General features: G+C 44.3%; 1 protein-coding gene across 3 annotated transcripts in view; it reads right to left on the reverse strand.

Annotated features, from left to right (window-relative positions):
- LNX1 (ligand of numb-protein X 1) overlaps positions 1-16,749 on the reverse strand; it is a 68,307-nt gene extending 51,558 nt beyond the window's left edge. For 2 of the 3 annotated variants that reach the window (XM_086611725.1, XM_086611724.1), the window contains exon 1: positions 16,361-16,749. In XM_086611725.1, coding sequence (XP_086467851.1) covers positions 16,361-16,749 — 389 coding nt within the window. Of the gene's footprint in view, positions 1-12,433; positions 12,526-16,360 lie in introns of those variants that run through there. The other variant, XM_086611726.1, reaches the window with a different exon arrangement.
- Positions 16,750-26,546: the final 9,797 nt, after the last annotated feature.

Raw genomic sequence — 26,546 nt, forward strand, 5'->3', positions numbered from 1 at the left:
TCTGGACAGTGTTAAAGTCATGAAGTTTGTGCCTGCCAAGGCTGGGAGATAAATGTCAACAAAAAAAACCCCACACCAGGAGAAAAGTCACAGTTTTGTAAGATCTGTTGTCATTCAGCTACCATTGTCACAGGCGAGAGGAAAAGTGGAGCCTGAGGTTTTACAAAGCTCCCACACAGGGGTGTGTTATTTTGGAGGGAAGGGGAGGTTGTCACAGAGATCGCAGAAGCTGAAGTCCATGATATTTTATTTGTATTGTTTCAACTCATTCACCCACACGCCCTCAAGGGATGTTCTGTTTTTCAAAATTGCTGTTTCTGCTAAAAATGATGTGATGTGAATCAGTGTGGTTAGATGCTCTTTTCCCCAAAAATATTTTTTTGGATCTCTACTATTCTCTCTCTCTGCTATATAGGTGTAAACAATAGAAGTTTGTCCATGTACACAAAACCTCATTTTCTTCCTAATGCATTCTAATGAAATTCAAGGAAGTAATTTACTGAAGCCACCAGAATAGTATCTGTATAGAACTAATCCAAGTGAGGAAAAGAATCAAGCATGTTGACATTACTCTGTTCACTACTTCTACCATCTTCCATAGCTTCCTCTGTCTGAGTGCTCGAATAGCAGCTAGAGTAACAACTAGAGATGAGGTCCTTGATCCAAATGAATCAACTAGGTGAGAGGAATTGAATGATACAAGGTAAGAACTTACAACCTCTATTTTCTTGGCTTATTTTATTTTCATTGTTTATAGTGGGTTTTTAGAACAGTTTGCAACCCTTTTAGGATTTTAGTCCAGGTGGCAATTTAACCAGGCAGAGGATCAGTTGATAAAATTCTGATTAGATGTCAGTTCTACAACTGAGCTATTTCACAGCCTGGCTTAACCTATGTTTAGCCTAACAGATAAATATTTAGAGTTCACCAAGACTGCTGAAGTGAAGTTAATATAAAGAGTCTCACCAAACCTGGTCAATCCGTAAAGCTTGCTTTGTTTTTAGCCTTCAACTCTGCATTTTTTGCTGAAGTTAAGCTCTGAAGTTTAAACTCACAGTTTACTCACACATTAATCCATAAATTTAAAATAAGAACCATAACCAGCTCAGAGTTTCGCAGTGCTGCAATAGTGCAAAGTGATGGAAGACACATGGCTAGGCATGCTCAGCACCGTTGGAGATAACCACATGGATCCTTGACAGATCAAGTTAGCCAGTTTCTCTCTTTCCCTTTCCTTCTTACTCTCCTTGAACAAGACAAGGCACTCAAGGGAATAGCCCTTTCACAGGGTATTTCAGTATTTCACAGGCCAGTCAGGTGCTTGGAGACGAGAGAAGGGAGCAGACAGGGTCTCACCACCTCTACAACAAGGAGGACAAGGCTTGTGCAGCACCAGCAGAAGTCTCTCCATGGACTCATTGAACTTACTAGCTCCAAGTGACTCTGAAATTATGGATGGGTGATCTCCATCCACCTACCATAGTTAAATCCAGGGCCAGCATACTCAGTCCTTGTTTGATCTTGACTCTGTGCATTTACTGCAGTAAATGCAATGGACTCTGAGTTCAAGAGTGGCTTATATTTTTAAACCAGTTCAATTCTCCTTCACCAGACAGGAGAAAGATGCTGCTGTCATGCCGTGCAATGTTCAAGGCTGTGCTTCCCTGCTAACCTTGATTCCTTGGTGCTGCTGTAACGAGTGGGGCAGATACATGGGAAAGGCAAGAGCAAAGGTGTGAAGAAAACAGGAGTAGAGAGGAAGCAAGGAAAAGACAAAGATTTAGGGTAGCCAGGAGAAGCCAGGTGGAAAATGGCTAAAGAAACCAAAACAGCCTGGCACAGGTGATGACAGAGACTGAATGAGCATTACAAGCCATGTCAAGGGAATCAACAGGAAGATTCCTATTTAAAGAGTTTCAAACCTCCATCTTCTCTCAAAACATATATAGGGCAGAAGCAGCCGATTCACACTTGGCAGGTAACGTCAAGAGAGTTTATGTAACACTGCAAAAAGATAAGCACATATTTAAAAGGAAACGGTTATTTTTACCCAAGACGCAAGCAAATCAAGCTCTCTCATCACAGACAAAAAACCTTCGTGCTGTCTGCTGTGAGTTCTCTTCGTGTTGTAAAGCACCACAGGGCACAAAATCACTATGGTATTTTTTGCGTTGGTTGTCAACCTCTATTTGCTGGGGATTTGAATAACAGAGGAGACATGAAGCACAGGAGGATCTGAACAACAATTAGCAGACCTTAACAAAGATCAAGGAGACCATCACAAATCTGTGAAATGCATTTTCTCTCTAAGAAAGAGGCTGGTAACCTCTCTGCAATACTGAGTTTGCAAAAATATTAGGGATGTAGCTAAACATCTGGGGAAGGGGAAGGGGAAGGGGAAGGGGAAGGGGAAGGGGAAGGGGAAGGGGAAGGGGAAGGGGAAGGGGAAGGGGAAGGGGAAGGGGAAGGGGAAGGGGAAGGGGAAGGGGAAGGGGAAGGGGAAGGGGAAGGGGAAGGGGAAGGGGAAGGGGAAGGGGAAGGGGAAGGGGAGTTGTGTTGCAAGGTAGTTGGAGCAGGAGCAAATGCGTTTTGGAAGTATCTGGTGTGGATTACAGTTCATCAGCTCTGGAACAGAGTAACAATCTCAGCCTTTATAAATCTCTTTTGTTCACTTGGATCATGTTACTATTATTCAAGCCCAGATTACAAAAAAAAGGCAGATCCGCAGGACTTTGCATTTATTTGCTTTGTCAGCTCCACATATTAAGTGCAAGTTTATACATACACTATATATCTTATTAAACGTTCTGTCCTGCTTTGGTCTATTCTCTTCTGATTTATTTTGAACTCGAAGACCACAACTATAAGTGCCTTCAAACCTACAGATGCTTAGACCACTGGGGAAAGAGCAGAAAAAAAGTGAAATGCAGCGACCATTACTGTCCAACTTCATTACACTCATGCCTCGGAAGGATAAAACAAGAATGTACTGGAATTTAATCTCCTCTGAGGGAAGAAACTGGAAGCATCATGTTTGCTAGAAACGACGCACACTCAATCCACTAAAAATCATCAAGAAATGCAAAATTTAACACAATTTAAAAATGGACACTGAGAAAATTTACAGACACAGCACCAAGGAAAGTACATTTGTATGGCCATAGCCTTGACCCACAACAGCACAGAGCAGGTAGAAAGGAGATGTGGAGAACGCAGCACGTCCCCAACACCGGAGGCTGTGCGGTGTCTCTGCCAGTCCTATACCAGGGTTCATGTGGCAGTAGGGGGACATCAGGGATGGCAAGGATTGCAATGGCCACTGCTGGGCACCTGCTGCAGGATCTTCTCAGCATTTCTAGACTGATTTCTAACATTACTAGTATCAATATTTCCATCACAGTCTGGGTTGGGGCAAAGTAGCAGCAACTGGCATTTTCAGCTACGCTCATCCCCACAACAGATCCCAACGACAACTGTAACCAAGGCAGTGCCAAGAGCAAAAAAGGAACAGTAGCGTATACACACTGGGAAGGAATTGTATTCATCTTTTCTCCAGCAGTGCCATCTTCCTGCTGTATTTACAAACCAGGTAGTAGAACTCGAAGGAGAGATGAGCCTGGTGTTTATACCTGAACCAGTGATGAGGCTCTTTTGGGAGCTGACAAGGGCAAGTCCCAACCACCTCCTGGGATTCCCGCTCCCACTGCAAAACCTGTTTGGCGAAAGGCTGAGTTGCAACATGTGCTCTTCATATAGAGCACTTATTTCTGACTATGATTTAGCCTCTTGGCAGGAAATGCTCGTACATATCAAGCGAAACAGGCTTGCTCATCCATATCAACCTACACGTCCTCATGTAGTAGCAGCAGCACAGCATACTCTCTGCTTCCAGTGCTCTACCATGGATCACAGGAGAGATTTGGCTAATCATGCCCATCTCCTCTCCTTGAAAGCCTGCTCCACGTGGGACATTTTCTGGCCTTTCATACTGTTGAATTATAAAATCCACAAGAGAATGACTTCTGCAGATCCTCCTATGAAACCATTCCACTACATGGGAAGGAAGGTTAAAAACAGTGGGACATCATCAGCCCTAACTGAGTGTTAAAAATAACATATAACAGTAACACTTATCATATATGGAAGGAGAAAGGAAAATACCTGAATTACGCTTTCAAAAATAGTACTGTCTGTTCTTAATGAAACACAAAACATAATGAGGCTGTCAGTCTACTAATCTTATCAGTTCACTAGGTTCTGCAGAGGAGAAAGGAAAATACAATTCTTAGAGCATGTCAGATTCCTCTTGTCCTCCATTTAAGAGGTTAGTAAATTATTGAAATTCTACGTAAAGAATATGTTACACGCTGTCTAGTGAATGATGGGACTGCAATGCGTAACATAGAGGGAGGCGTAAGTTTCCCAATGTGTGCACATGAAATGACTTGCTGACCTAAAACATTTGCTTCTTGCCAACGTGATTTCAAGAGAGTTAAGGGGGGGAAAATAAATCTCAAAGTAGCACACTGATGATCGAGTTTTGTGGCTGAAATTTACACCACTAAAGACGTTTTACTAATCCATTTTTTGTTATTTAGTAAATAATATGCAGTGAGTTAGTAGAAGAGCAAATAAAAAAATGAGCATGGCTCCATCATCAACTGCAAATATCTTGTCTTAACCTGGCTTCATGCCATGTGTCACAGCAGTGTCATGGAGCAAGACAGCTCCACAAGGACTGAGGAGTCAATCAATGGTGATTATTTCCTCCTCACCCAGGTATCCATTATACTCAGCTCAGTGTCTCGATAAAAAGAAGATAAAACAAATACCAGAGCAAACACAGTCAATGCTATATGTGATCTTTACAAACGCAATAGTCTGCCTGCACTGCTGAGAAGAACAAGACTTTATCAACAAATTTGATGGTGCTGCCAACAGAAATTCAGCAGAAAGGAGACAGAAACATCCTAGAAATATGGCTTGACTTGCCCACTGTTTACAGTCAGCCTCTTTTCCTTCATAACAGGAGGATATATTGTGCAATATGTAGAAGTTATGGATGCTTCACAGTTCATTTTTCTGAGTGTGAAAGTTGTACGGTATCTGTTGGAATCTCCAGCCATTTCACTAGGTTGCTCCTGAACTTGCTTCAATCTATATTCAGAATCTGTTGTCAATTAATAAATTATATGAATGCATAAAGCATGTTCTAAAGAGAGCCCAAGGATTTACTGGCTAAATTCGGTCTTCACCAGCTGCAGCTTTGCTGAGGCTTAGGAGTCAATTCAGCTTTCTAAGACGTTTAAAAAAAAAAGTTCACATTCTTAATCCCAAAACAGAGTTCAGCTCCAAGCCAGGAATCCTTTGGTGGCAGTGGAGTTTTAGTCATGATATATGACATGTCACTGACTAACAGATATCTCCACTGAGGTACCAGTTCAACACAGAGGGACCAGCCTGGGCCCTCCTTTTGAAACGGGAAGCCCCAAGCAGCCACATCTCTGCTGTCACACAGGCTATGCTATCAGCCCAGCATTGCCACTGATGTTACTATAAAATGTCTGCTGTTGTGTTCTGTGCTGTTGGTGTCCTCGTGCACCCAGTCACTACACGACTGAGGGGGGGAAGTTTGGAAGTTTGGGCACGTAGTCACATGCCAAGATGCAGAAAAACAGTTCTAGTTCCTGAACGATAGGTCTGCTCATGGAGGAGATCACGAAACACAGCCGGCTGCTCTGCAGTCTGAGGACCTTGAAGGCAGATTCCTCCAAAAGGTCAAGACTGTTGAAAAAAAACCTAGAAAGACCCTCAGAAGTACTAGACTGGTTCCCTGCAGTGAAAGGAGCTGTGCTACAGCTGATCTCAGAACTAGTATTCGGAGCAGGATTTAAGCTATGACAGGCATAAGAGCTCTGCAAGAGCGGTGTTTATCCTCGCCTTGCAGGACAGTCCAGTTCTGCCAGATTTGTCAGAGAAATAGCTCGAGGAAAAATATCCTTGTCAAGCTGCCAGTGCCAGTGCTAAACTAGGTTAATTGTCAGAGAGACGCGGAGGTCGGCCAAACTTGCAGCATACGGCCTGTGTGGCTTAATGTCAGATGAGAACGGAGAGTCTGTTGCTTGTGAGTTACCACTGACCTCCTGCAGCTCCCATCATCTCACTCCTTCCTACTACTCCACCAGCCCTCCAGACTATCCCTGCTGCTTTCCTCTCTCTGGTCCCATCCCAGAACCAGCCTCCAAGGTTTGCCTCCTTTGTGCTCCTGTTACATGGGTGAGACATGTAACCACACTTCTTACCAGCAGCCTACACAGAAATTAGACATAACTGAGACATAACTCATTCACGAAAAGAAACCTTTCTGCCAACCACAGTTACTGCATTGCCCTTCTAGCTTGGCAGGGTTTCACTTTTTTTGGCTAACTTAGGTTTTACTTTCGGCAACAAAATGTATCTTTTGAATTGACAATGGCCAATGTCGGCCTTTTCCAAAGGTGGTGAGAAGGCTCCAGCCATAAGAAAACATGCTAGCAGAGGAAAAGGTCTAATTCTGATCTCAATTACGTGAGTAAAGGCGAGTTTCATGCATGCACAGAAAGAATACAGCAGGATCTTTCTCAAAGTATAACTGGAATGCCAGCTTTCATTACACACAAAATTCCTAGGCATAATCAACAAATTCTTAAAGCTCTCAAAGGTTTTCTGGTTGTTGGAGCTGCCCACCAAAAAATTATTTCTGCACCTAGAATCACAGCATTGGACAAAAAGATGCTAACCCGTAACACTCACTCATGCCATGAAAATGCAGCACTCTAACCTGGGTGGGGAAAGGGACCATCTCTGGGAGAGGAAGGCAGAAGTTGGGAGAGAGACTCAGAACCCACTGTCCTGCTAAGGGGAAAACGCTGCATATTTGATAGAGTGTAGTTAGTCCTTGGTCAAAGAGTGACCGGACCCAGAATGGTCATCGTCAGTGGAAACAACCACTTTCTGCTGCACCTCCTATGCTGTGTAGTCTGTATCAAACATTGCTGAATACACCACTTAGTGCGTTCAGAAAATTCATACTAGGCACCTCAACACCACGAGTTTAGACTACAACCCCTCCTGTACTTTTAAGAATAATACACTATATTTGCAGTTCACCAACACAGGCTTTTTTCTGGGGGCTTTCAGGCCACGTTCGTACAAGCTTTACTGTGCAGTTCTGAGGGCTGGGAATATGAAGATGAGCGTAAGATGATCTTTTGCTTTTCAAACTGAAATTCTCACATAACCTCCTTCCTCCGGCTGGCAGTTACGCTCCCAATCAGTACAGCTTGTGGCAGCACGAGGGATGGTTTGCAGCTTGCTCAGTAAGTTCTTCCCACTGCCTCCCCCTTTGCACATCATCGGTGCAACGGGGACTTGTGCTGGCGACAGCACCCTGCCTCCCTTGACCGTAAGAAACCCGCAGAGCACAGCAGCCAAACTCAGCCCCGGCTGCAGCGTCCTCCTGACATGAAGCCAGAGGATTTCCCATGGCTGCTGGGGACGGTGGGCTCCCGCAGACTTGACACCATGAGCGTGAGCCGGTCAGGAGCCACCGGAGCTGGTGGAGTGGGGTAGAACAGAAGGCAGGGAGAGGACAGGTTGAAGAAGCGACACTAGCTGTTGGCGGAGATTTTGCAAGAGGTCACAGAAGTCTGAAGGAAAATCAGCTCCTGGGAGGATCTGCTGCTCTTGAGGAGAGCTTGGGGAGAAACAGAACGGAAGACTGAGAGTGCCCAGTGCCTGCTGCTGTCCTGCACCTCGGTACCTGCTCAGAAGCTTTCCCAAAGAGGACATTGGAGACAGAAAGAATCAGGAACTGAGAAGACTATTTCTTCCTCCCACGCAAGATGTCAGATTTGCCATGTTTCCATCCTGGTCCCTTTGTGAGGCTGTAGAGTAGGAGTGAAGCTAATAGGCAGTCCCTGATGCACACATGCCTTTCTGATTTAATCCACCTCAGTTCTGCTTTCTCTGAGAGGCAACCAATTCTAGTACACTGGAAAAGATCCTTCGTATTTTATCCAAGCATGCTTTGCCCTGGCTGCTTAATGCAGATATTCTAAATATTTCATCTATATTTTCATTCAAGAATCTTTCCTTTCAAGCCTTGCTTTCCAAAACTTAGTTTTAATTAACCTCACAGCTTAACTCCAACACAGATTTTCGTACACACAGCTTTGCACAGAGTAAGGAGGCCAACACGTGACTTTTGCAGTGGACTAACACACAAACCTAAAAGGTGCTCCAGGCTTACCAATTTTGTCACGAATAATGTGTGCCCTGCACTCCTCAATCTCTGTGCAGCTAACTTTACAAGGACAGACGTGAAGCCAGACACAAGTTTCCCCACCGAGTTAAACAGAAATTAAAGGAGTTGCCCATATGGTTAAGCCCAGTGCTGGTAGGGGGCTGGGAAGGCATACCTAGTATCTTGACCTAAAGCATGCTTACTATAAAAAAGAGGTGCCCAAGGACACTGGGAGACAGTTGGCTCTTGCGTCTCTTCTTTTTAAATTGAATGAACAGAGAAGCAAAATTTTACAGGATATTCCAGCCCAAAGTGCTGGTTTGAAATTTAAGAGAATAGTTATCATATAAAAGTTATATGGAGAAACTTGATCCAGTTAATTTGGTGACATCCCTTTGACTGTTTCATATAAAACTCAAGAGAGGTAAGAAAAAAAGAAGTAATTTTTCACATATGGGAGTATTCCACTCTAACAAACGATAGATTTTTAAAAAAAACGGTTGATTCAAATTAGTGGGGTGGATCTAGCTGGTGGATTACCAGCAGTGACTAAGGTCAGGAGAGATTTAATCCTTGGAAGGAAGCAGCTCCAGCAAGCGTGGCTGCCGCAGGCTCCCCAGCACTTGAGCTGTGCTGAGCACACACGATGACCAGCACCCTTCCACGCACTCACTCCGTCAGCATAGCCACATGTCAAAGGGGGATTAGGTTGGAAACCACCCTAAGTTTTCCACGTGACTGAGGTCCTCAGAGGGACAAGGTGAGGATATTCACTGCCTAGTCTCACATCCCCCTTCCCCTCCAATTTTATTTCTAAGTGGCTCATTGAGCTCAAAGTGCAGAAAATCCTTCTATTGAGAAACACTCCACTGCACAGGTCCTGCTTTGAAGTGAGAGAAGTAGCAATGGAGGCTGGCATCCCTTGGTGTGAATAGTACCACCAGGTCCTCACCTCCAGGAGAGCTTCCTGCAGCAGCCACAGGCTGCCTTTCCAACAACACACCTTGTTTTCCACCAGGGGGAATAACATACCCTGGTTCAAAAGAATGCTTGGCAAGTATTTCCTTTCTGTAGATATTTTAGATAAGAAAGAAAGAGAGCAGATGCCTGTTGAATCAGCTGTACAGGGATAAAAAGAAGGCATGGGTGCTGGACTGGGGTCTCCTTAAGACCCGTGCAGACCCTTACAATGCTGAGAGCCATTGGGCTGGTGTGGCTGTATCTCACTCCCTCTCAGAGGTTCCTTAGGGGAGACCTCACAGATTTCTCCTGTCCTTCTGCCAGGTGTTTCCATGGGCTTCTCCTCAGGAGGGAACACCTCAGCTTACCACGGACTGCTTTTCATGATTTGGCTAAGAGCAAGGACAAGAAGACATCTGTGCTGAGATGTTTGCTGGGGCCAAGGGAGGGACAACAGACAGTGGCCAGGGAAGTGGTTTTACTGCAGGTGACAGTGTCAGGACATATATATTTATTGGCTGAGAATATCTATAATTATCAGACTGCCAATAGAAAAATAAAAATAGCAGCACCAATGCCTGTCCCACCAAGTGCCACTGCGACACATCCACACACCTCTTTCCTACCCACGTGGCACCCGGCTGAAGTGCAAAGGTCTGACACAGTCTTGCCCCAACTTCATTTCTCCTCTTTGACTCTCCTAAAATCTCCTTTTTGTTTCTTAGGCAGATTCCAGAGCCTGCATCTTCAGGTGGGCTTTGGGCTATAGTGTAATCCCTACTCCCCAGGCCACTCGTTCCACACTTATAAAAAAGACACCCTCTAGCTAAAGCAAATCCCTGCAAGGCAGTGCAAATAACCTGACTTTGTTTGAATGAGGTAGAAGAGAAGAGATGGGCTGCATGAGTGGGAGGTCAGTGTGAATCCCAGTGCCTTTATTCTTCCCCTTGGGCCAGCACCGGTGATGGTAACCACATCCCCTACTGTCCTCCAGCTCTTCCTTTGCCGCTTGCACTCCTGCCGGCCCCCTACTCCTCCTCAGCTGGTATCTCTGTTGGCTGCCAGCCAACAAAATAATGAGTCCTGACTGAGGCCAGTATTTGTACTGGCCAGCAACCAAAGATAGTATGATAATGAAAAAAAAATTTCCGCTACTATGGTCTAGTTTCAAGCTGTGGAGTAAGCCATCAGACATGCTACACAACGGAGGTGGCTGCTCAGTTGTCTGTGGGGAAGGATTTAGGAAGCTGCCTCCGTGGGCTTTGGGGCACAAAAGGGCTGGGGCAGTAAACCTGATTAAACAGGACTGAAAACAGTATTCCTCTCTCTCGTTCAACTGCTGCTATTAGAGAGGACCTTGAATTCATTCCACAGATTAGTACATCAGCGTCTTGTGCAGCATCCAGAGGCACCAAATGCACACAGAGGAGGAGAAACTCCTGAAATGACCTCAAATTGCCCAGCGCCCTTTTAGATTATGTCACCCCCAGCAAATCCTGCTTTCTGTTGCTGCGGCCAGAAACAGAGCGGTGTGTGAGGTCCTGAGCACCAGCTCCTGGCACCAGGGCCGGGCACCGAGGAGGGGACCTGCACCACCCATTGCTGACAACCCAAGATGCACACCCAAACCCGAGCCCACACCCACTCAGTCAAGAACAAGTGGTGACATCCAGCAAGACTAACATCTCTCTGGGTTAGAAGGCTAAATAAATAAGAGACGAACAGTTACCGTACGTCGCAGCCCTTTACCCTAGGAGAATCAGTGAACCTGAATTCCCCAAGAAAAGCAAGTAGGCTGCGTCTGCGCCTGTGCTCTGATTAATCTCATCAGTTTGTTTTCCTGGAAACTGGATGTCCCAGATGCCATTGTTTCCATTATAAGTGTTCATCTGCTCTGTTTTGAGCTTGATTGCTCCTGTAGCCTGCTTGGTTTAACTGTTTTTTGTTGGTGTTTTGTTTGGTTTTTTAATTAATATTCTTAAACAAAATGCCAGTAAATTAAAATTAGGGCATAGCTGCAACCTTTGATACCAGATTTGTTAAATTTTTAAAAACACTTACGGCATACAGAAATCTTGAGCAGTTGTAGGCAGCGTGACTAAATTATTAATAGTTGCCATGCGTATCACACCAGAATTTCAAAAGGGGACCTTGTGTTTCTGCAAAACACTGCTATTTTTGTCTGACAGCAGAGACAAAATCATTTGGAAATTAGTATCATTGGTAGTAATCACAACTGTATCTAAAACATTCCCACTGTAGGCACAGTATGGTCATTTTTCATTTTTGAGCAGAATTAGTCATTTCATTCATTATCTCAAGGAAGATCTTGGTGTTTATAATTTGTTAAAACACAAAAAAAACACGTTTAATTGAAACATACTGGAATAAATATCTATTTCTAGCCATGAAAACCCTATTAGCTAGTACAATGACACTCAAGCACAAATTAAACCAGTAGCACTAACAGATGATCCCATAGAATTTTTGTTTTACGGGTTGGAAAGATCAGCTACGGGTTTTTTGAGGTGGTGGGTTTTTTTTAAGACATGAAGGTATATGCACGGATTGCTACATTTAAATTCACATCACAGAGAAAATAACATTCTGCTATGGGCAAAAATACGAATACGGGAAATCTCTTTCCTGTCTCAAGTGAATTATTTCTGGTGAAAGGCTTCTCAGCGTTTTGCTACAGGCATACAGCTTTACACACAGAACATTATGCATGTACACACAGTGAGTGCTCTACCGGGGGTGTCTATCCTGATGCCCTCCTTTACGCCCAGCTCCTCTGCAAAGCTATTTATGGAAAGTAAAGAAAAGACACGAATTCAGGAATGGAAAAAAAAACAACCAAACTCAACAACCACCGAAAACGTCGGCACAGAAAAGCAAGTTGATAAGGAAAAAGGCAGCTTCAATCTGTACGTCTCAGCTGCCTCCAAAGCAGAAAGCGATGGGGACATACTGCTATTATTAGCCCTCTGGATGGGAAGCAACCAGGCAGCAGCACAGTTTGAAGCTGTTGGAAAGACATTGCTGGATTTTCTTCGCATGTACACACAAGCACAGACACACAGGCAGACAGACAGAACCCCCCATAACGCTCGTGGGGAGCCCCTTCCTGTCACACGGGTGAGACAGACAGACAGAGAGCACGACGCCGGCGCGACCGTGCGTACTCACAGCTCGGAGTACAGGAAGTGCAGGTTGCCCACATTGTCTATGTAGTTTGCAGGACTTAGCCAAGGTAGGACCAGTAACAGAAGAGCCTTCATTTTCAGTGAAGGGCTGGCACTGCTGCTAGGTTTCCTCCTTCCAACTGTCTCTCTGTGCTGGTGGGACACACAACGTGAAGCTTTTGTGCCAGCCAAGCCCCTTCTAGTCGAGCCTTTCCATTTCAACGCAACGGTAGCACATTATGAATCGAGCTTAAATCCCTTAAACGAAGCTACGCTGCAAAAATCATTGACCTGTAAGAGGATTACTCGATCTGACTCTCGGATGGGTAGATGTGAGGGTTTAGGGACAGCACAGCGTGGTTGGCGAGACAGTGACTTATGCTGCAGAGGAAAGGGATGCTCGGGGAAGGGACCTGCCTCCTGCAGGATTCAGAGCGGTTCTTCAGAGGCAGCTGGTACGTTTACATCACTGCCCACAAGCAGATGGGTTACGAGCTAAACTGCATCACAGAAGGGTGTAGCTGTCTGACAAGGGGGGGAGGAAAAAATGCCCCCTGTGGAGTTTTGAAGCAGGCGATATCGGAAGACCACACCTTTTTAAAGTAAAACACCACAAAAGATCACAGCCAACTGCTGGCTGTTTGTGTCTCGGTTTGAATTCCCCAAATCCAGTCAGATGTTTTTGTGCAAACAAATCATGTAATAAACCAAGGACATGTCTCTTCTCGTTTTGGTTTGTTGTTGGTTTTGTTTTTTTTTTTTGAAGGATGCTAGAGCAAACATTTTAAATAAGGATGCTTTTAATGGACTACTCCATAGCAACCGGCATTTAAAACAAAATAAAGTTCCCTCATCAATTACAAAGCATAAAACACTGCAAACTCACCTTGTCCCATCAGTGACCTTGTCTCTGATCAGGGCAAGCTTTCATTTCCTCTCTGAGAACCAGGATTGGTCCGAGCCTGAATCATGCAAGAAATGCAAGGACTGCCGACTGCCCTGGTGACTCGAGCGGAGTCTACTTTAATTTATTCACTGAGAACACAGATCACGTTCAGTCGAGATTTCACATGGGCTCTGAGCTGTTCTCGCCGCAGGCACTGGATTTTTTATGATTATTATTTTATTTTTTTTATTAGCCAAGTCGCACACTTTCTCTCCCCTCTATCGATTCACCGGAGTTAAAGAGGACAACATCAGCTCCATATGCTCTGTGCATGGGTGTGCCGGCGCCTGAAGAGCACAATGCCCTTCTCTCCTGTCCTGCCATGAGCTGGAGGTGGGATGGCAAGACAGGCTTCTGCATTCCTGAGAATTAAATTAGGCAGAGGCATAAGATGCATTTTGCCATAATTAATTAGTGCTGCGCTTAAAAAAAATAAAAGTACTGCACAGTCTCTGCAAGCATGAAGTTACAGAAGTCGACCTTACAGCTCACTCAAAGTTCTCTCCTAATCCTTCCCTTGGGTGGGAACACCAGTGAGGCTGCCCTACCCACTCCCCAGAAAGTCAAAGCTCCCAGCAGCAAAGGTTCCCCGTGATTTCCTACTCCCCTGCCTCTGCCCTTTGGCCTTAAGGTAACTCAGCCCTCCACGCCAAGGAAGGAAAATTCGTGTTATGAGTGGCAAAGAAGCAGCTGCCCAGCCTACATAGTGCTGCCTTGTACTGCACTACCTTGGAGGCTTTAGGATTTGGTGGGAAGGGAGACCACTGCTCCATCCCTCCAGTCCTCTGCTCCCTGGGATTGCAAAGCCAGGACTTGGTGGAGGGAGCCTGGCACAGAGGAGGAGGAACAACAAGAAGCTTTGGGAACATGTTACTAAGCCAATTCCTCCTACCTGTGGTTGGACTCAGGCCAGGTGAGCCAGAGGCATAAGATCTTGAAGATCCTGAGGGGAAAATCCAGGCCATGGACATTCAGTAATAAGCACTGAAATAAAATTTGCCAGTCTTTTAGAGGATCAAATCATGGTTTACAACACTGCAATTCTGCAAGGCATATGTGTGAAGGATATCTTTACTACCTCAAGGAGAAGGAACCAAGACACTGAGGTGACTCGCACACGTCCATATAGGAGAGTCAACACTAGAAATCAGGAATTGTGCTGGTTGCGTGGCTTCTGTGTAAAAAACAAAATTCCAGTTTGCTTATTTATTGTATGGGATTTTTTTTTTCTGATGGTTTTATGGCCACAGCTCCATTAACTCAAAAAAAAAAAGAAGACAAAAAGGAGGATCTAAAATACATTAAAGTCAGCTATACATATATCAAAGGGAAAGGGTATTTACACGAGAGGCTCAGGATTTTATCGTTGGAATCTCTAGAGAAACATAATCTCAGTGACAGCAGCTCACAGCAGACTGTCAGTCCCTTTACCTGCCTTACTAGTGAAATTTGTATTTGAGGCTCGTATTTGGCAGAAAGGCAGAAAACTATGAGTAACTTTGCTAATTTTTCCCCTTAGCAGTGGAAAGTTAACCTTGCAGAGCATGGCTGGCCTGGGCTGGAGGCTGTGCCGCTGCCTCTTACGCCATGGGCCATGAGACAGCAGGACCCTCAACAGGGAAAGCTGGGTCCAGAACTAAGTGGGCCAAGGGCACCCAAATCCACAGGCATGTGAAAAATGGGTTCTCGCCCTTTGCAAGGGACTTATTGCTAATGGGTTTTGTTTTCAGTTTTAGTAATGCAAAACAGTCAAATATTTTGGTTGGTTCAACCACATATCTTGAATAATTTCCTCAGAAGAATCCGGGTACTTTAGGAAGTGCCATCTCCAGTTCAAATGGGGATGTGTTTGAATGGCAGGCTGCAGAGCCATTGGTTTCAAGACCCAGAAGCCTGCAGCCGTGTGAACACATCTCCATGTTCCGGCTCACCAGGCTGCTTCGCAGGGATGCTCTGATCCTCAGTGTTACCACGTCTGTGCAGGAATGTGCCACCAGCAGCAGTCTGGAGCTCTGCACTGGTCTCCCAGGGCTTGCTCCACAATGCACCTAGGAACATGACTCACACCTGAAAACCACAGGTGAAGACATTTCACTGGACAACAGATAAAGGCTACAAAGAAGGGCATCTCTCAGATCCCACATCTCCTCAAATCTGCTATTACCTGGATTATGCTGAAGCATTTGTCTGCCATCAGAAAGCACAGTCCTGAATGTATCTCGTTACTTTTCTGCCTTCCTTTCAAAAGACAGAAGATGCAAGATAAAAGCAGCAGCATGTGCTTTTACCCTACAGAACAGAGGATCATTCACCATCAGTTTTCTCCTTGCAGAGGAACCAGACTGCTCCCTAGAGAGGTCTCTCCCAGGATCAGGAGAGAGGGTGTCCTGGCCACCAAGAGAGGTAAGCCTGGAGGAGGACTCCAGCCAGAGAGCTCTTCCACAGCACGCTGGAGAAGTCTGGGCTCTGTGAGCCCCACAATGCGGTGCACGGGTAAGTGCTCACCTGGAAGAAAGGAGTGCTCAGCCCCAAAGCCCAATGCCAAACCAGAATGTTTTCTGCTCTACTTCTCATATAGGTCATTTGCGAAGGATTCATTCAAAAAGGATTGAAGAAAGGGCAATTATAAAACCCTTAATGTACAACTGAAATATTTATGATAGCTCAGCTTCCCAAAACTCCCAGGTCTCTTTGGATGACTAAATACACACTTCCATTATGCAGCTAACCACAAGGTATCCGCTCAAACTGCTAATGATTGCATGAAGTACCTTGAATGTATTTGATTCTAAAAAAAGAGGAGATCTTGTCGCATAAATGGACCAAATTCAGCTCTAAATTCGTGATCCTGTAGGCATTCATTGGGACTGAAATCTATAAATCTTTCTTTACATTAATTCTCTACTTTAATCAGCATTAATTGAAGATACTTTTTCCTCCCCTTAAGAAAAAGAGTGAGAAAAAGGTCTATCAACCACAACTTACTGGGTTTGGAAATGCTGTTCGAGGTGACCGCGTTGCATGACCTCTGAGCAGTGTTCTGTGAAAGGGCAGCTAACCATTAGCTTGTCCAGGAGGTTATTCACTAGTATGCTGGACTTCCTACACGTCTGGAGAATCACAAGCTTGCGGTCCATGGGGCAGAAGTCTTTTTCCACGAGGAAGTTGGTAAGGCAGGCTGTGCAGAAGGTGTGACCACAGAGCGTGTCTAACGGCTGAAGCAAAGGTTGTAGGCAAATGTGGCATATCAGATCATCATCTACTTCTTCAGTGTAGCTGTACAAGTGATTTTCTTCTGGTAAGTGTGCTTGGCCGCAGGTGACACAGAGTGGCTGGGAACTATCCTCCATTTCTTCTTCTTCTTTCTGGCTCATAATCAGAATTGATGCAATTCAGAAAAGGGCAGACGGAAATACCCGACCTGTTTTCTATTCATGAGAGCCGCAGCAAGGCTTGTGTGCCATCAGATCTGTGGGAAAGAAACCAAAGGGTTATTTCTGGATTGTTTTCTCTTACCATACTTACAGTATGTATCTGGATATAAAGTACTTGAGCAGGTATTTGGAAAGGATTGCATCTTTGGGATGGGAGGGTGAAGCAAAAAAGAGGGGAGAGAAAAGAGAGCGTTAGCTCCAGGGACTTTTACTCTTAAATGTAGTTCAATTTACACAATCACTCTAATTATAAAGAAAGCTATCAAAACAGGGAGAAATACTACAGGCATTTCATGGTTGAAAACTTGAAATTAGCATATATTTACAGTTCAAGTCAGCTGATTTTGTGGTCACATTACTTCTGCTGGAAAAGCAGCATCACGTGTAGGCAAATATTGCAAGACTGTGCAGAAAATAGGTAAGAATAATGGTTACTGCCCAAGATGCCCCCTCAGCATAGTAACGGAGAGCAGCAACTTCACCCAACACACACCCATGTACAGACACTGTACGTGCAGCCAGAGGGAGGATACTCTTGGGGTCGTGAGGATTTAGAGCTTGGGACCCTCGACCACCCTCTTCCCACGGCAGCAATGGATCTCTGATTTTCAAAACCATTGAACACAAGACCCCGTCTTTTATGTTACACACAATGGCGTTACGGACAGCGGTCATGTACTTTGGGGAGAGTTCGGAACTTCTCTGTCTTGTCTCATAGATTTCTAGGTTGGAAAAGACCTTAGAGATCATCAAGTCCAACCATCCCTAATCCCCATTAAACCATGTTCTCAAGTAGATCATCCACCCTATTCTTAAACACATCCAGGGATGGGGACTCAACCAACTCCCTGGGCAGCCTATTCCAGTGGCTGACAACCCTTTCAGAGAAGAAATACTTCCTAACATCCAACCTGAATCTCCCCTGACTAAGCTTATGCCCATTTCCTCTTGTTCTATCACCCATCACTAATGTAAAGAGCCCTTCCCCTACCTCCCCACCGTCTTTTCTCAAGTATTTATAGGCCGTAATCAGGTCTCCGCTCAGCCTCCTCTTCTCCAGGCTAAACAGCCCCAACTCCCTCAGCCGCTCCTCATAAGTTTTATTTTCCAGCCCCTTGACCAGTTTAGTTGTCCTTCTTTGGACTCGCTCCAGGAGCTCAATATCTCTCTTAAAGCGAGGGGCCCAAAACTGGACACAATATTCCAGGTGCGGCTTCACCAGTGCCGGTCTCAGGGATCTGGGACCCCGCTTTCAAAGCTTGTCTGCTTATCCCCCATGACACTGTTCTGATACCTCAAGTTAAGCAGTTATAACCATCTGCACCAGCATAATCAGCTCAAAACTGCATTTTACTCTCCACAGCACCAAGTACCTCATGCGCCAAAGTCCCCAACACAATGCCAAGTACTGTATCATTCAAAACTAGGCCTATTCCCTTAATAATTTGTATTACAGAAACCCAGTAGGTCCCTAAATACAGACCCAATCAGCTCTGGCCAGAGCACCTGCCTACTGGTATTTTAAAGATATAAACTCTGTGAGTGGCAGCAAACCGAAGAGTAATTTGTAGTTTTCACTTGATGAACCCTGACTGCTTGTTGGAGCACTTATGTCTCATTACATCTATGCTTATTTTGATGTCACTTTGAAAATAAACATGAAGATACAAAATATGCAATGGCCTAATTACTGCTCTTGCTTGAAAATGTAAATCTTATTTGCTGCTCTGCTGTAACACTGTACCCTTGCTTCCAGCTTGACTTAATTTGCTGAGACAATGTGTCAGCCTCAGACACCCACATTTGAGGGCAAATGAGGTAAAGAACACAAAAAAATTAAAATCTGACTATGACAGAGCACATTTTCATATAAAATAAAACCTTATTTTTATGCAAAGCTCATGGGCTCTAAACCTGAGAAATTACACTTTAGCATGGCAAGGTTTTTCTAAGATAAAGGTAAAATGATTGCCCCACTAACTTTAACCAGATGCTTAAATGTCAAACATTCACTTTAATGCTTTGCTAGACTCTGTTCTTATGTAGCAATTATGCTAAGTGACTGTATAATAATATTTTTCCCTTGCAAGACTAAGTTCTGCGTAAGCTCTCTCTTGATTAGCAGTAGCTTCTTTTGCATTAAAATTATCACCTGTTAGAATTCTGGCAAATATTTAAAATACTCTATACTGCACCAAGTGTTTCCTTTTGTAAAAATATTCACCAGAGCTTTATGAACAGCTCTTTGTGAAGAAACTAACATCTTACTACAGTGCAGAAAACAGCTCTACCTGCTTATATCGTAATATAGGAACTAAACCCACTATTGTTTGGCTCTACTAAGGTGACACACAGCAAAATGAATCAAGAGAAAAGATGATCATGAGACTGACGTGGGGACCGTTTGGGCACCACAAGTGACTCCTGGTAAGTAGCTCTTAGCCAACTTCTCGATGATGTGGTATGGCCGCAAGCTGGTGTTTGTTCTACTAATAGCTGTGTTTCACAGAATGAGAGGGAGAGCCTTCAGCTGATCTCCACATCCCTCACTGGTGGAGGGAGCCTATCTGATGTCAACAAGGATGCTTGCAGGAGTGGCAATACACAGCTTGGGAATTTGTGGGATTATGGCTTTAAACATAGCCATAAAATGAATTAGAAATCAATAAAGCATGGAAAAATATAGCATTGCTTTATGAACTTTGTTCTTTCCTTTTTTTTTTTTAAATGCCCTGCACTAGGAATAACCAGGGGAGTGGGTAATATCATGCTGTTTTTCTACTTTCCTTCCCTGTCCTCTTGTACCAGCACACACAAGTGAACCCACGTGGGTGCTCTTCCTGTGCACCACATGCCAGAATACTGCCAACCCCAACATTTTGTTGCTTCTTGGATGTTCCCAAGGACATAAACTCTTGCTTCTTGCTGGCAGGAGACCCAAAGTGTGGCTCCCGTTGGCGAGCCTGCTGAAAGCTGATCCCAGAGCATGACCATCCCAATGGCTCCCTCCCAGCCTCATGCCTGGACCCTGAACGTACCACCCCTCCGCTCCCACACATACAACACATCAACTCCCCTAATACAAATTAGGTACAACTGGAAATGGTGCTACAACTCCAAAGCAGCAATTATTTCCGCAATGACAATGAGAAAGGGAGGCATCGCTGCCCTGCGGCCATGCTCTGCTGCAGCAAAAATGATGAGAGAAGCCCCACCGGACCCAAAGTCAGACTGTCCTGGATATGTTACGGATGGTCTTTATGAATCTGACATGCTAATAATGCATTGCTAGTAAAAAAGTGCAGGTGCAGGGAGCTGTACCTGAGTTTTACAATGTTTACATAAATTGTAAACGCTTGCTACAGCACAGGGAAACAAAACCGTACACGTTAATTAGTAACAGGCATTGGATTTTTAGGAGGACTTGAATTAAGTCCTATGGCCTTTGTTATTTAGAAAATTTAGACTAGATAATAACACATATTCTGGGGAAAAAAACCCAAACTATCAGCCTCTTCTGCCTAATTTGGTCCATGTTCACCTACAATGAACCTTCTCAAACTGCTGGACATACCAAGCAATGAAATGGTCGCCGTTGGTCTGTGAGAGGTGATTGTACCACCACAGGAGTTAGCACGGAGGGTGCGTGACAAAGTTGTTGCACAGATTCGGTCAGAGGCAGACGTTGTCTGCAATGTCTGCAGTCATTTGTATTTATAACATTTACGTGCTGTCATAACAAGCTACATAATCAATTTCATGTTCTGTTAGGAAGCTTAAAGCCTTGGTGTTCAGCTTTGCTAACAGTTCCTTTTGAACAATGTAGAAGAGAGGGAAAAGAGGATTTAAAATTGACCTGCTGATAACCAGTGCATATTTCTACTTCTTCTATTAACTATGAATAATAAAATACACTTTGAGCAAGGAACCCTGTACAGGTAGATGGTAGACAATATCTAACTGAAAAAAGGCAATTGTTACATGGCTGAAAGTCTCTTCTTTTGAGGCCCATGCTTTGGGGAGGAGGAGAAAGGAAAGGAAGGCAGAAGAATCCTATGTCCATCTGCAGTCAGTGTCAACACCACTGGCAACCCCAGCAGGGTGAGGACGTCACTGTGACAGCCTCACCCTGGATTATAGCAAGAGCTGTATTTACAGGGACTGGTCACTGCATGGATGATAGGCAGGAGGAGATTTTAGATGTGGTGGTGGTGGTGGTGGTATGCCCAAGAGGACAACAGTAGCATTTGCCACTTTGCTGCCATGCAGAAGTTTCTACCAACTTGGGTCCTAGATTTAGCATAGTTGTACAGCACTTATCACAGCTTGGCTGAGATAAATACAGTTAAATACTGATTTGTAAGAGTTTCACAGTGTTCTGACATTGCAGTAAATCAAGCTCCAGCCCAAGGCACACAGCTGAAGGCACAGGAATTTGGTGCAAATGATGAAGGCAGAACACTGTCATCCTGGATATCCATTTTGCCAAGCTTTCAGCCACAAATTGGCACGAGAATGGTCACATCCAGGCAAGAAGTACCTCCCAGGGCTATGACCACAGCGGAAGCCAGTATCATAGTAACACATTTTTGTGACAAGTTACGCAACAGACTGCACTGATTTGGAGAAGTTTGCAGCTTATAGGTCTTCGCTGCTTAGGAATTCGAAGCCATGAGGAGCTTTAAGAGAACAGCAAAACAAACCCAGACAAAAAGGATGGGCAGTAAACATGGAAAGTAGATAGAGAGAATCCCTTTCACCACTTGCATAGCCAAGCCCGTGATTGACCCATCCTGACAAAGCATTTAAGCAACCTTAAGCTTAAATCCTGACTTACCATGGCAGTTACACTGGCAGCAGCGCAGCAAGAGGAGGGCTGGCTAAGCAAGCTGGCAGAGCCCCATCGCCTCCACCCAGCCACACCGTCAAATATTAACCCAGCAGTTCAGGAGGCTGCACTTGGAAGTAGCATGGCACAAAATGGGAGAAGCTTCAGGTGGCAAAAAATGAGTTACCAAGGCTAAAAGAGAAAGAATTTGGTGATAAAAGATAGCGAGGAAGCAGCTAACACATGAAGGAATAAACAGATGCCTAAAGGCCAGAGAAGCAGTGACAGGGAGCCTGGAAGGGCAGCAAGTGGCTTAAATCCCAAATGGTGAAAGACAAGCCAGTGAACAGGCATCACTTAAATGAAGGAGTGACACAGATAAACTGCAAAACAGGTAAAGGAATTTAGCTTCAGTAGCTCTGAAGTAGTCTGGCTTGGGGATAACAAAATCTTCAAACAAGGGAAAGGATGGCCAGCGTGAAGGGAAAATGAATTCTGAATAGTACAGTAAGATTGCCAAATATTAGTTGTTTTTGTTTTCCTTTGGTTTGTTTTTCTCTCTGTGTATTTAAGAAACACATTTTATCAATGCTCCTGTTTTATTTTTGGACTGTAAGCATGTGCGTAACGAATCCTATATCCACTGATTAAAAGGAAATGCCTTTTCATGCCCTGTTTCTCTGCCGCACACACCTGTAGGAGGTAGAGGTACTATCTACCGACAGAGTTGTCGCGCTCTTCTCAGACGGACTGCGATACCAAAGTCGTGCTGCATTCTTCACCCAGCCCCTGCATGGGCTGTTATCTCCTATGAATGTGCACCTGTAAGGAAACCACTCTACGGCAGCAGCGTAGCCATTTGGCACATACAGTTAGAAGTTCATTATTGTTCCAGAGATGCTTTTACCTGGCCTTCCTTTCGCCACACTAGCTGTGAGCACGCTGCAACCAGCACCTTCCATTCTTATTACTCAGCTTGTTTCGCTGAGAACCCAGAGGCTGCCATCTTGCTCATTAATGTTAAAAAGTACCTGCATAAAATTGCTAGGAGACTTGGCACCTTTCATAGTCACAGAATTAACCCTTTAATGAAGCCTCAGCCCAGCTGCCAGTGGCTGGAGGTAGGCAGGCCAGGAGATTTGGGCATTGTCCCCATCTAGTGGCTCACCACACTGGGAAGAAGAGTGGATCACAGCCAGGAGGGAGCAGAGGTCCTCCTTCAAAAGCTCAAAACCCTTAAGTTATGCAGGATTAGCTGTGAGGAGGCTCAGGAGAGCATAGCCCTTACTACTCCTGTGAGAATCCAGGTTACAAAATCACTCCACCTGTTTTATATCCAGCATTTTATAATGAGGCATCAGGTTGAATGCTTATACAAAACTATACACCATTAGTTAGAGAAATTTTAATGCTGTTTTAATATATTGTCTTTCATCAAACTGTCTTTCCTGGCAGAAGGCCTCCCAGCTTTCCCGTTAGGGTGTTTTGTACCACTACTTGCTTCTCTCTGACTGAAGTGTTTTATTCACTGACTTTACTGTTCAAGGTTGTACTTATTTCAGAGGCCATCGGGCAGCCTGTTTGTTTCATAATACTAGACAACAGTTGTAGAAAACATTATAGAGTGACCCATACTCCAGTAATACCTGTTATACAGTATTTTCCATCTAAAAAACCAGTGATTCACATTCCAAAGATCTGGCTAAAAAATATCATATTATGATTTGCACCAACCTTGGCATAGCTGCACTTAAGGCCAACGGGGTGAGTCAGTCTGCCTAGATTTGAAACTTTGTTCAGAGGAAGGTTATAAAACACTAAGATACCTAAAACCTTATCATCACATCTTAGGACCAGCGTTCCTCCTACGTGTATCTTCCTCTCTCTTTTTTCCCCCTTCCCCCTTATTTTTAAATCTGTTATACCTATAGAAAAGTCACAAAATTTTCTTTCTGCCTGAGGTGTAACCAGTAGTAGGCCATCTCCAGCAGAAATTTGTCACAGGCAGAGGTGAGATCCATGCCTCCAGGTGAAAAGTCAGTAGCTGGAGAAAAGTTGGGGATCCCAGAGATACTGATTTAGCAGTTAAGAATTCAGCTTGACTTTTAAGATTATAGGAAAGTCTGTTACAGCTGGCTCTTGGAGAAAAACAATTGTATTTAAAAGTTCAGCACAGCAGTACAAAATGTCTCTGAAACAACAAACAAGAGCTCCAAAACCTCTCCTCTGCCTGGCCCCAGCTTTAAGACAGCTGGTTTTTCAAAGTTATTATTAGTCAAAAAGTCCTTCTCAGAGCTTATAACAAACAAAGCACTTTGCAGAGCCTTTAGTGATGAAAGACATTTCCAACTGAATTGAAAAATCCCACAGTACAGTAGGTGAATAACCCTGACTTTTTAAGTTGCAGCTCAAGCTGTGAAACCTAACAGAAATGTCATACTGTGCTTGCATGCACAATAACTTCAAAAACCAGAACCAGATAGAAAAAAACGGTTTTCTCTGTGGTTCATGCTGGAATTTACAGAATAAACCAGTGCTGGAAAAAGTTTTTTTGTTGTGGAATTATGTATCTGAAACGCCTGTTAGGAATGTACGGAAATATATTCCGCTTTTTTGTCTGACTCTCTCTCGCATGCCCACACAAACCTGAATTGCTCTTTCTGATGGTTTCATGGACACAAAACTTTACTCAGCATGTTAAAATGAAAAAAATCAGCCCAGAAGTAATTTGAGAATATTAGGAACAGCTAGACAAGAGTTGAGTGAAGAAAAGATTTGAAAAAGACAGTACGCATCCGCAGGTTAACATACCCACACTACAAGCAACACATCCTATGAATGATCTCACCTTAGCAGAAGGTAGTACTTCTGAGAAGACTTGTTGCTGGCATGCCTCAAGTTGTCAAATACTATGTCAGTTGAGGTAATAATTTCTGTTTCTTGCTTTTTTCAAAGTTCAGTAAACCCAGACTTTGACCAACAGCTTACACCAGAACTACAAGCTCAGACTCCAAGCACAAGGATGAGTTGTATCCAAACAGGCAGGCTGTGGGTAACTGCTTCCCAAAGGCACACAGCCTACCTGCTCAAAGGAAGTCAATCATGTGGCTGAAGCAAGGCTATGTGAGCAATTATGATTGACTCCTAAAGTGCTTCCTAAATATGTGCTCATCCTAATTGACATAATAAATGCCATCGACATTTCACATAATAAATTATAAAATTGCACGGCTAGTTACGTAACAAAAGGTGCATTACCGCTCTGGTTTGGCTGATTGCTCCGGCTGGCTTTGGTGAGACCTCACAAATACCACAAGCTTGCTTTCAGCCACTGACCAAATGACCAACCTGTATTTGTGTGGCTGGATACCCGCGTGCCCCAGCTGCCTTTCAAGATGCTGGTATCTGGGAACAGGTACAACAGCCCACACAAACTGTGTGAGGGAGTGTGTCTCCGGTCCTTGCTCCAGGTGTGTGTCTGCTGTGTCTCTGCGATGGAGGATGCTTGTCTGCCCACCCTACTCCATATTTCAGAGTAAGAAAATATGGGCCTGTAGGCCACTATGGAGCTATGGGGTGCTCCAGCCAGGCGCTCCTCAATTCAGACAGCCTAGCCCCCAGGCATACATGGATCCACACTGGGCACATTGCAACAGTGAGACATTACCTTGCTGCTACATAGTGAAGTGCAAAACTTGGAATAAAACACGTTTGCTCTAAAAGAAATAAAATAAAATGCTCTGTACCTTCAGCACAAATTTGATTCCTGATACTAACTCTATGACATTGCTTGTATCCTGTTTCCTAAAGAAACAGGGCAGTTCTGCACTTGCTCTCTCTGTCTGAGTCTCTTTGTTCATCTCTGCTCTTTTGCTCCCCAGTGTCTTTTGGATCAGTTTTTCATTTTCAGCCCAGTATAACAAAATGGCAGAAGCCTCCACATACATTATCGCAATTACCATGAGAATAGGTGGCTGGTGGGAAAGAGAAAAAAACTAATGTTTCCACTAAAAGAAAGGCTGCAGAGTGAATCCAAATCATGCTGTATATTAGCATAGATGGGCAGGAAAAGAGACCTGCGTATAGCCAGCCCTCAAGAAAAACTAATGCTGGAGCTACACCATATTAAGCAAAGCTACAGGGAAACAGTGTTCAATAATTCTTCTGCCCCCTGAACCCAATACATAATCCAACAAGTTTGTTCTACTTCCTTCCCTACTTCCAGCTTCCATGGCTTGCCACACACGGCAGTACAGACACTGAGATGGCCCATACCGCCAACAGAGGTACCTACTTGAACAAAAAGGTTTCTCGCTAGGCATGCCCCTTGCTTTCTGGCTTCCTAATGCGCAGATGCAATTTTTACTACATTCCTAATGCCAAAAGCACCCAGCCGCTTTGAGAAGGGCAAGACACTCCTGGTCCATCAGGGGAAAAAACGACCCTCAATGTGACTGAAAACTGCTGACAGTTTGCAAGGCTTAAGAGGTTAGTGGGTACTGGGAAGCAGGGAAAAGGAGGTGATTGTGCTTGGGATAGATGGAAGGCATAGCTAGATGGTAGCACCCCGATTGTTGGTGATGCCTAGTCAGTCTCAGAGAATACGTGCTTGTCCTGATTAAAACGTTTTGCTCCCCACGCTTTGAAGATGCTGTGTCTTCAGACAGCAGGAAAGTAATCTCATTGACTTCCCCATCTGTGAGGCCAAGATCATCTACCAAAAAAAACCACCCTCACCCTTAGCACCCTCTAAAATACTTTAAAGTACCTTTTATCTCTTTTGTGGTGTAAAGGTCCATTGCGGTTTTGCAGTATGACGTTCATGTTGATGAGGATGAAGGACAACCTGTCCAGCTCACTCCCAGCTTTGCGACATGTGAGTGGCACAGCTAGCACAAACACATCCTGA

Source organism: Tauraco erythrolophus, chromosome 5 (genome assembly GCF_009769465.1).
Source record: "Tauraco erythrolophus isolate bTauEry1 chromosome 5, bTauEry1.pri, whole genome shotgun sequence".
Taxonomy (NCBI): domain Eukaryota; kingdom Metazoa; phylum Chordata; class Aves; order Musophagiformes; family Musophagidae; genus Tauraco; species Tauraco erythrolophus.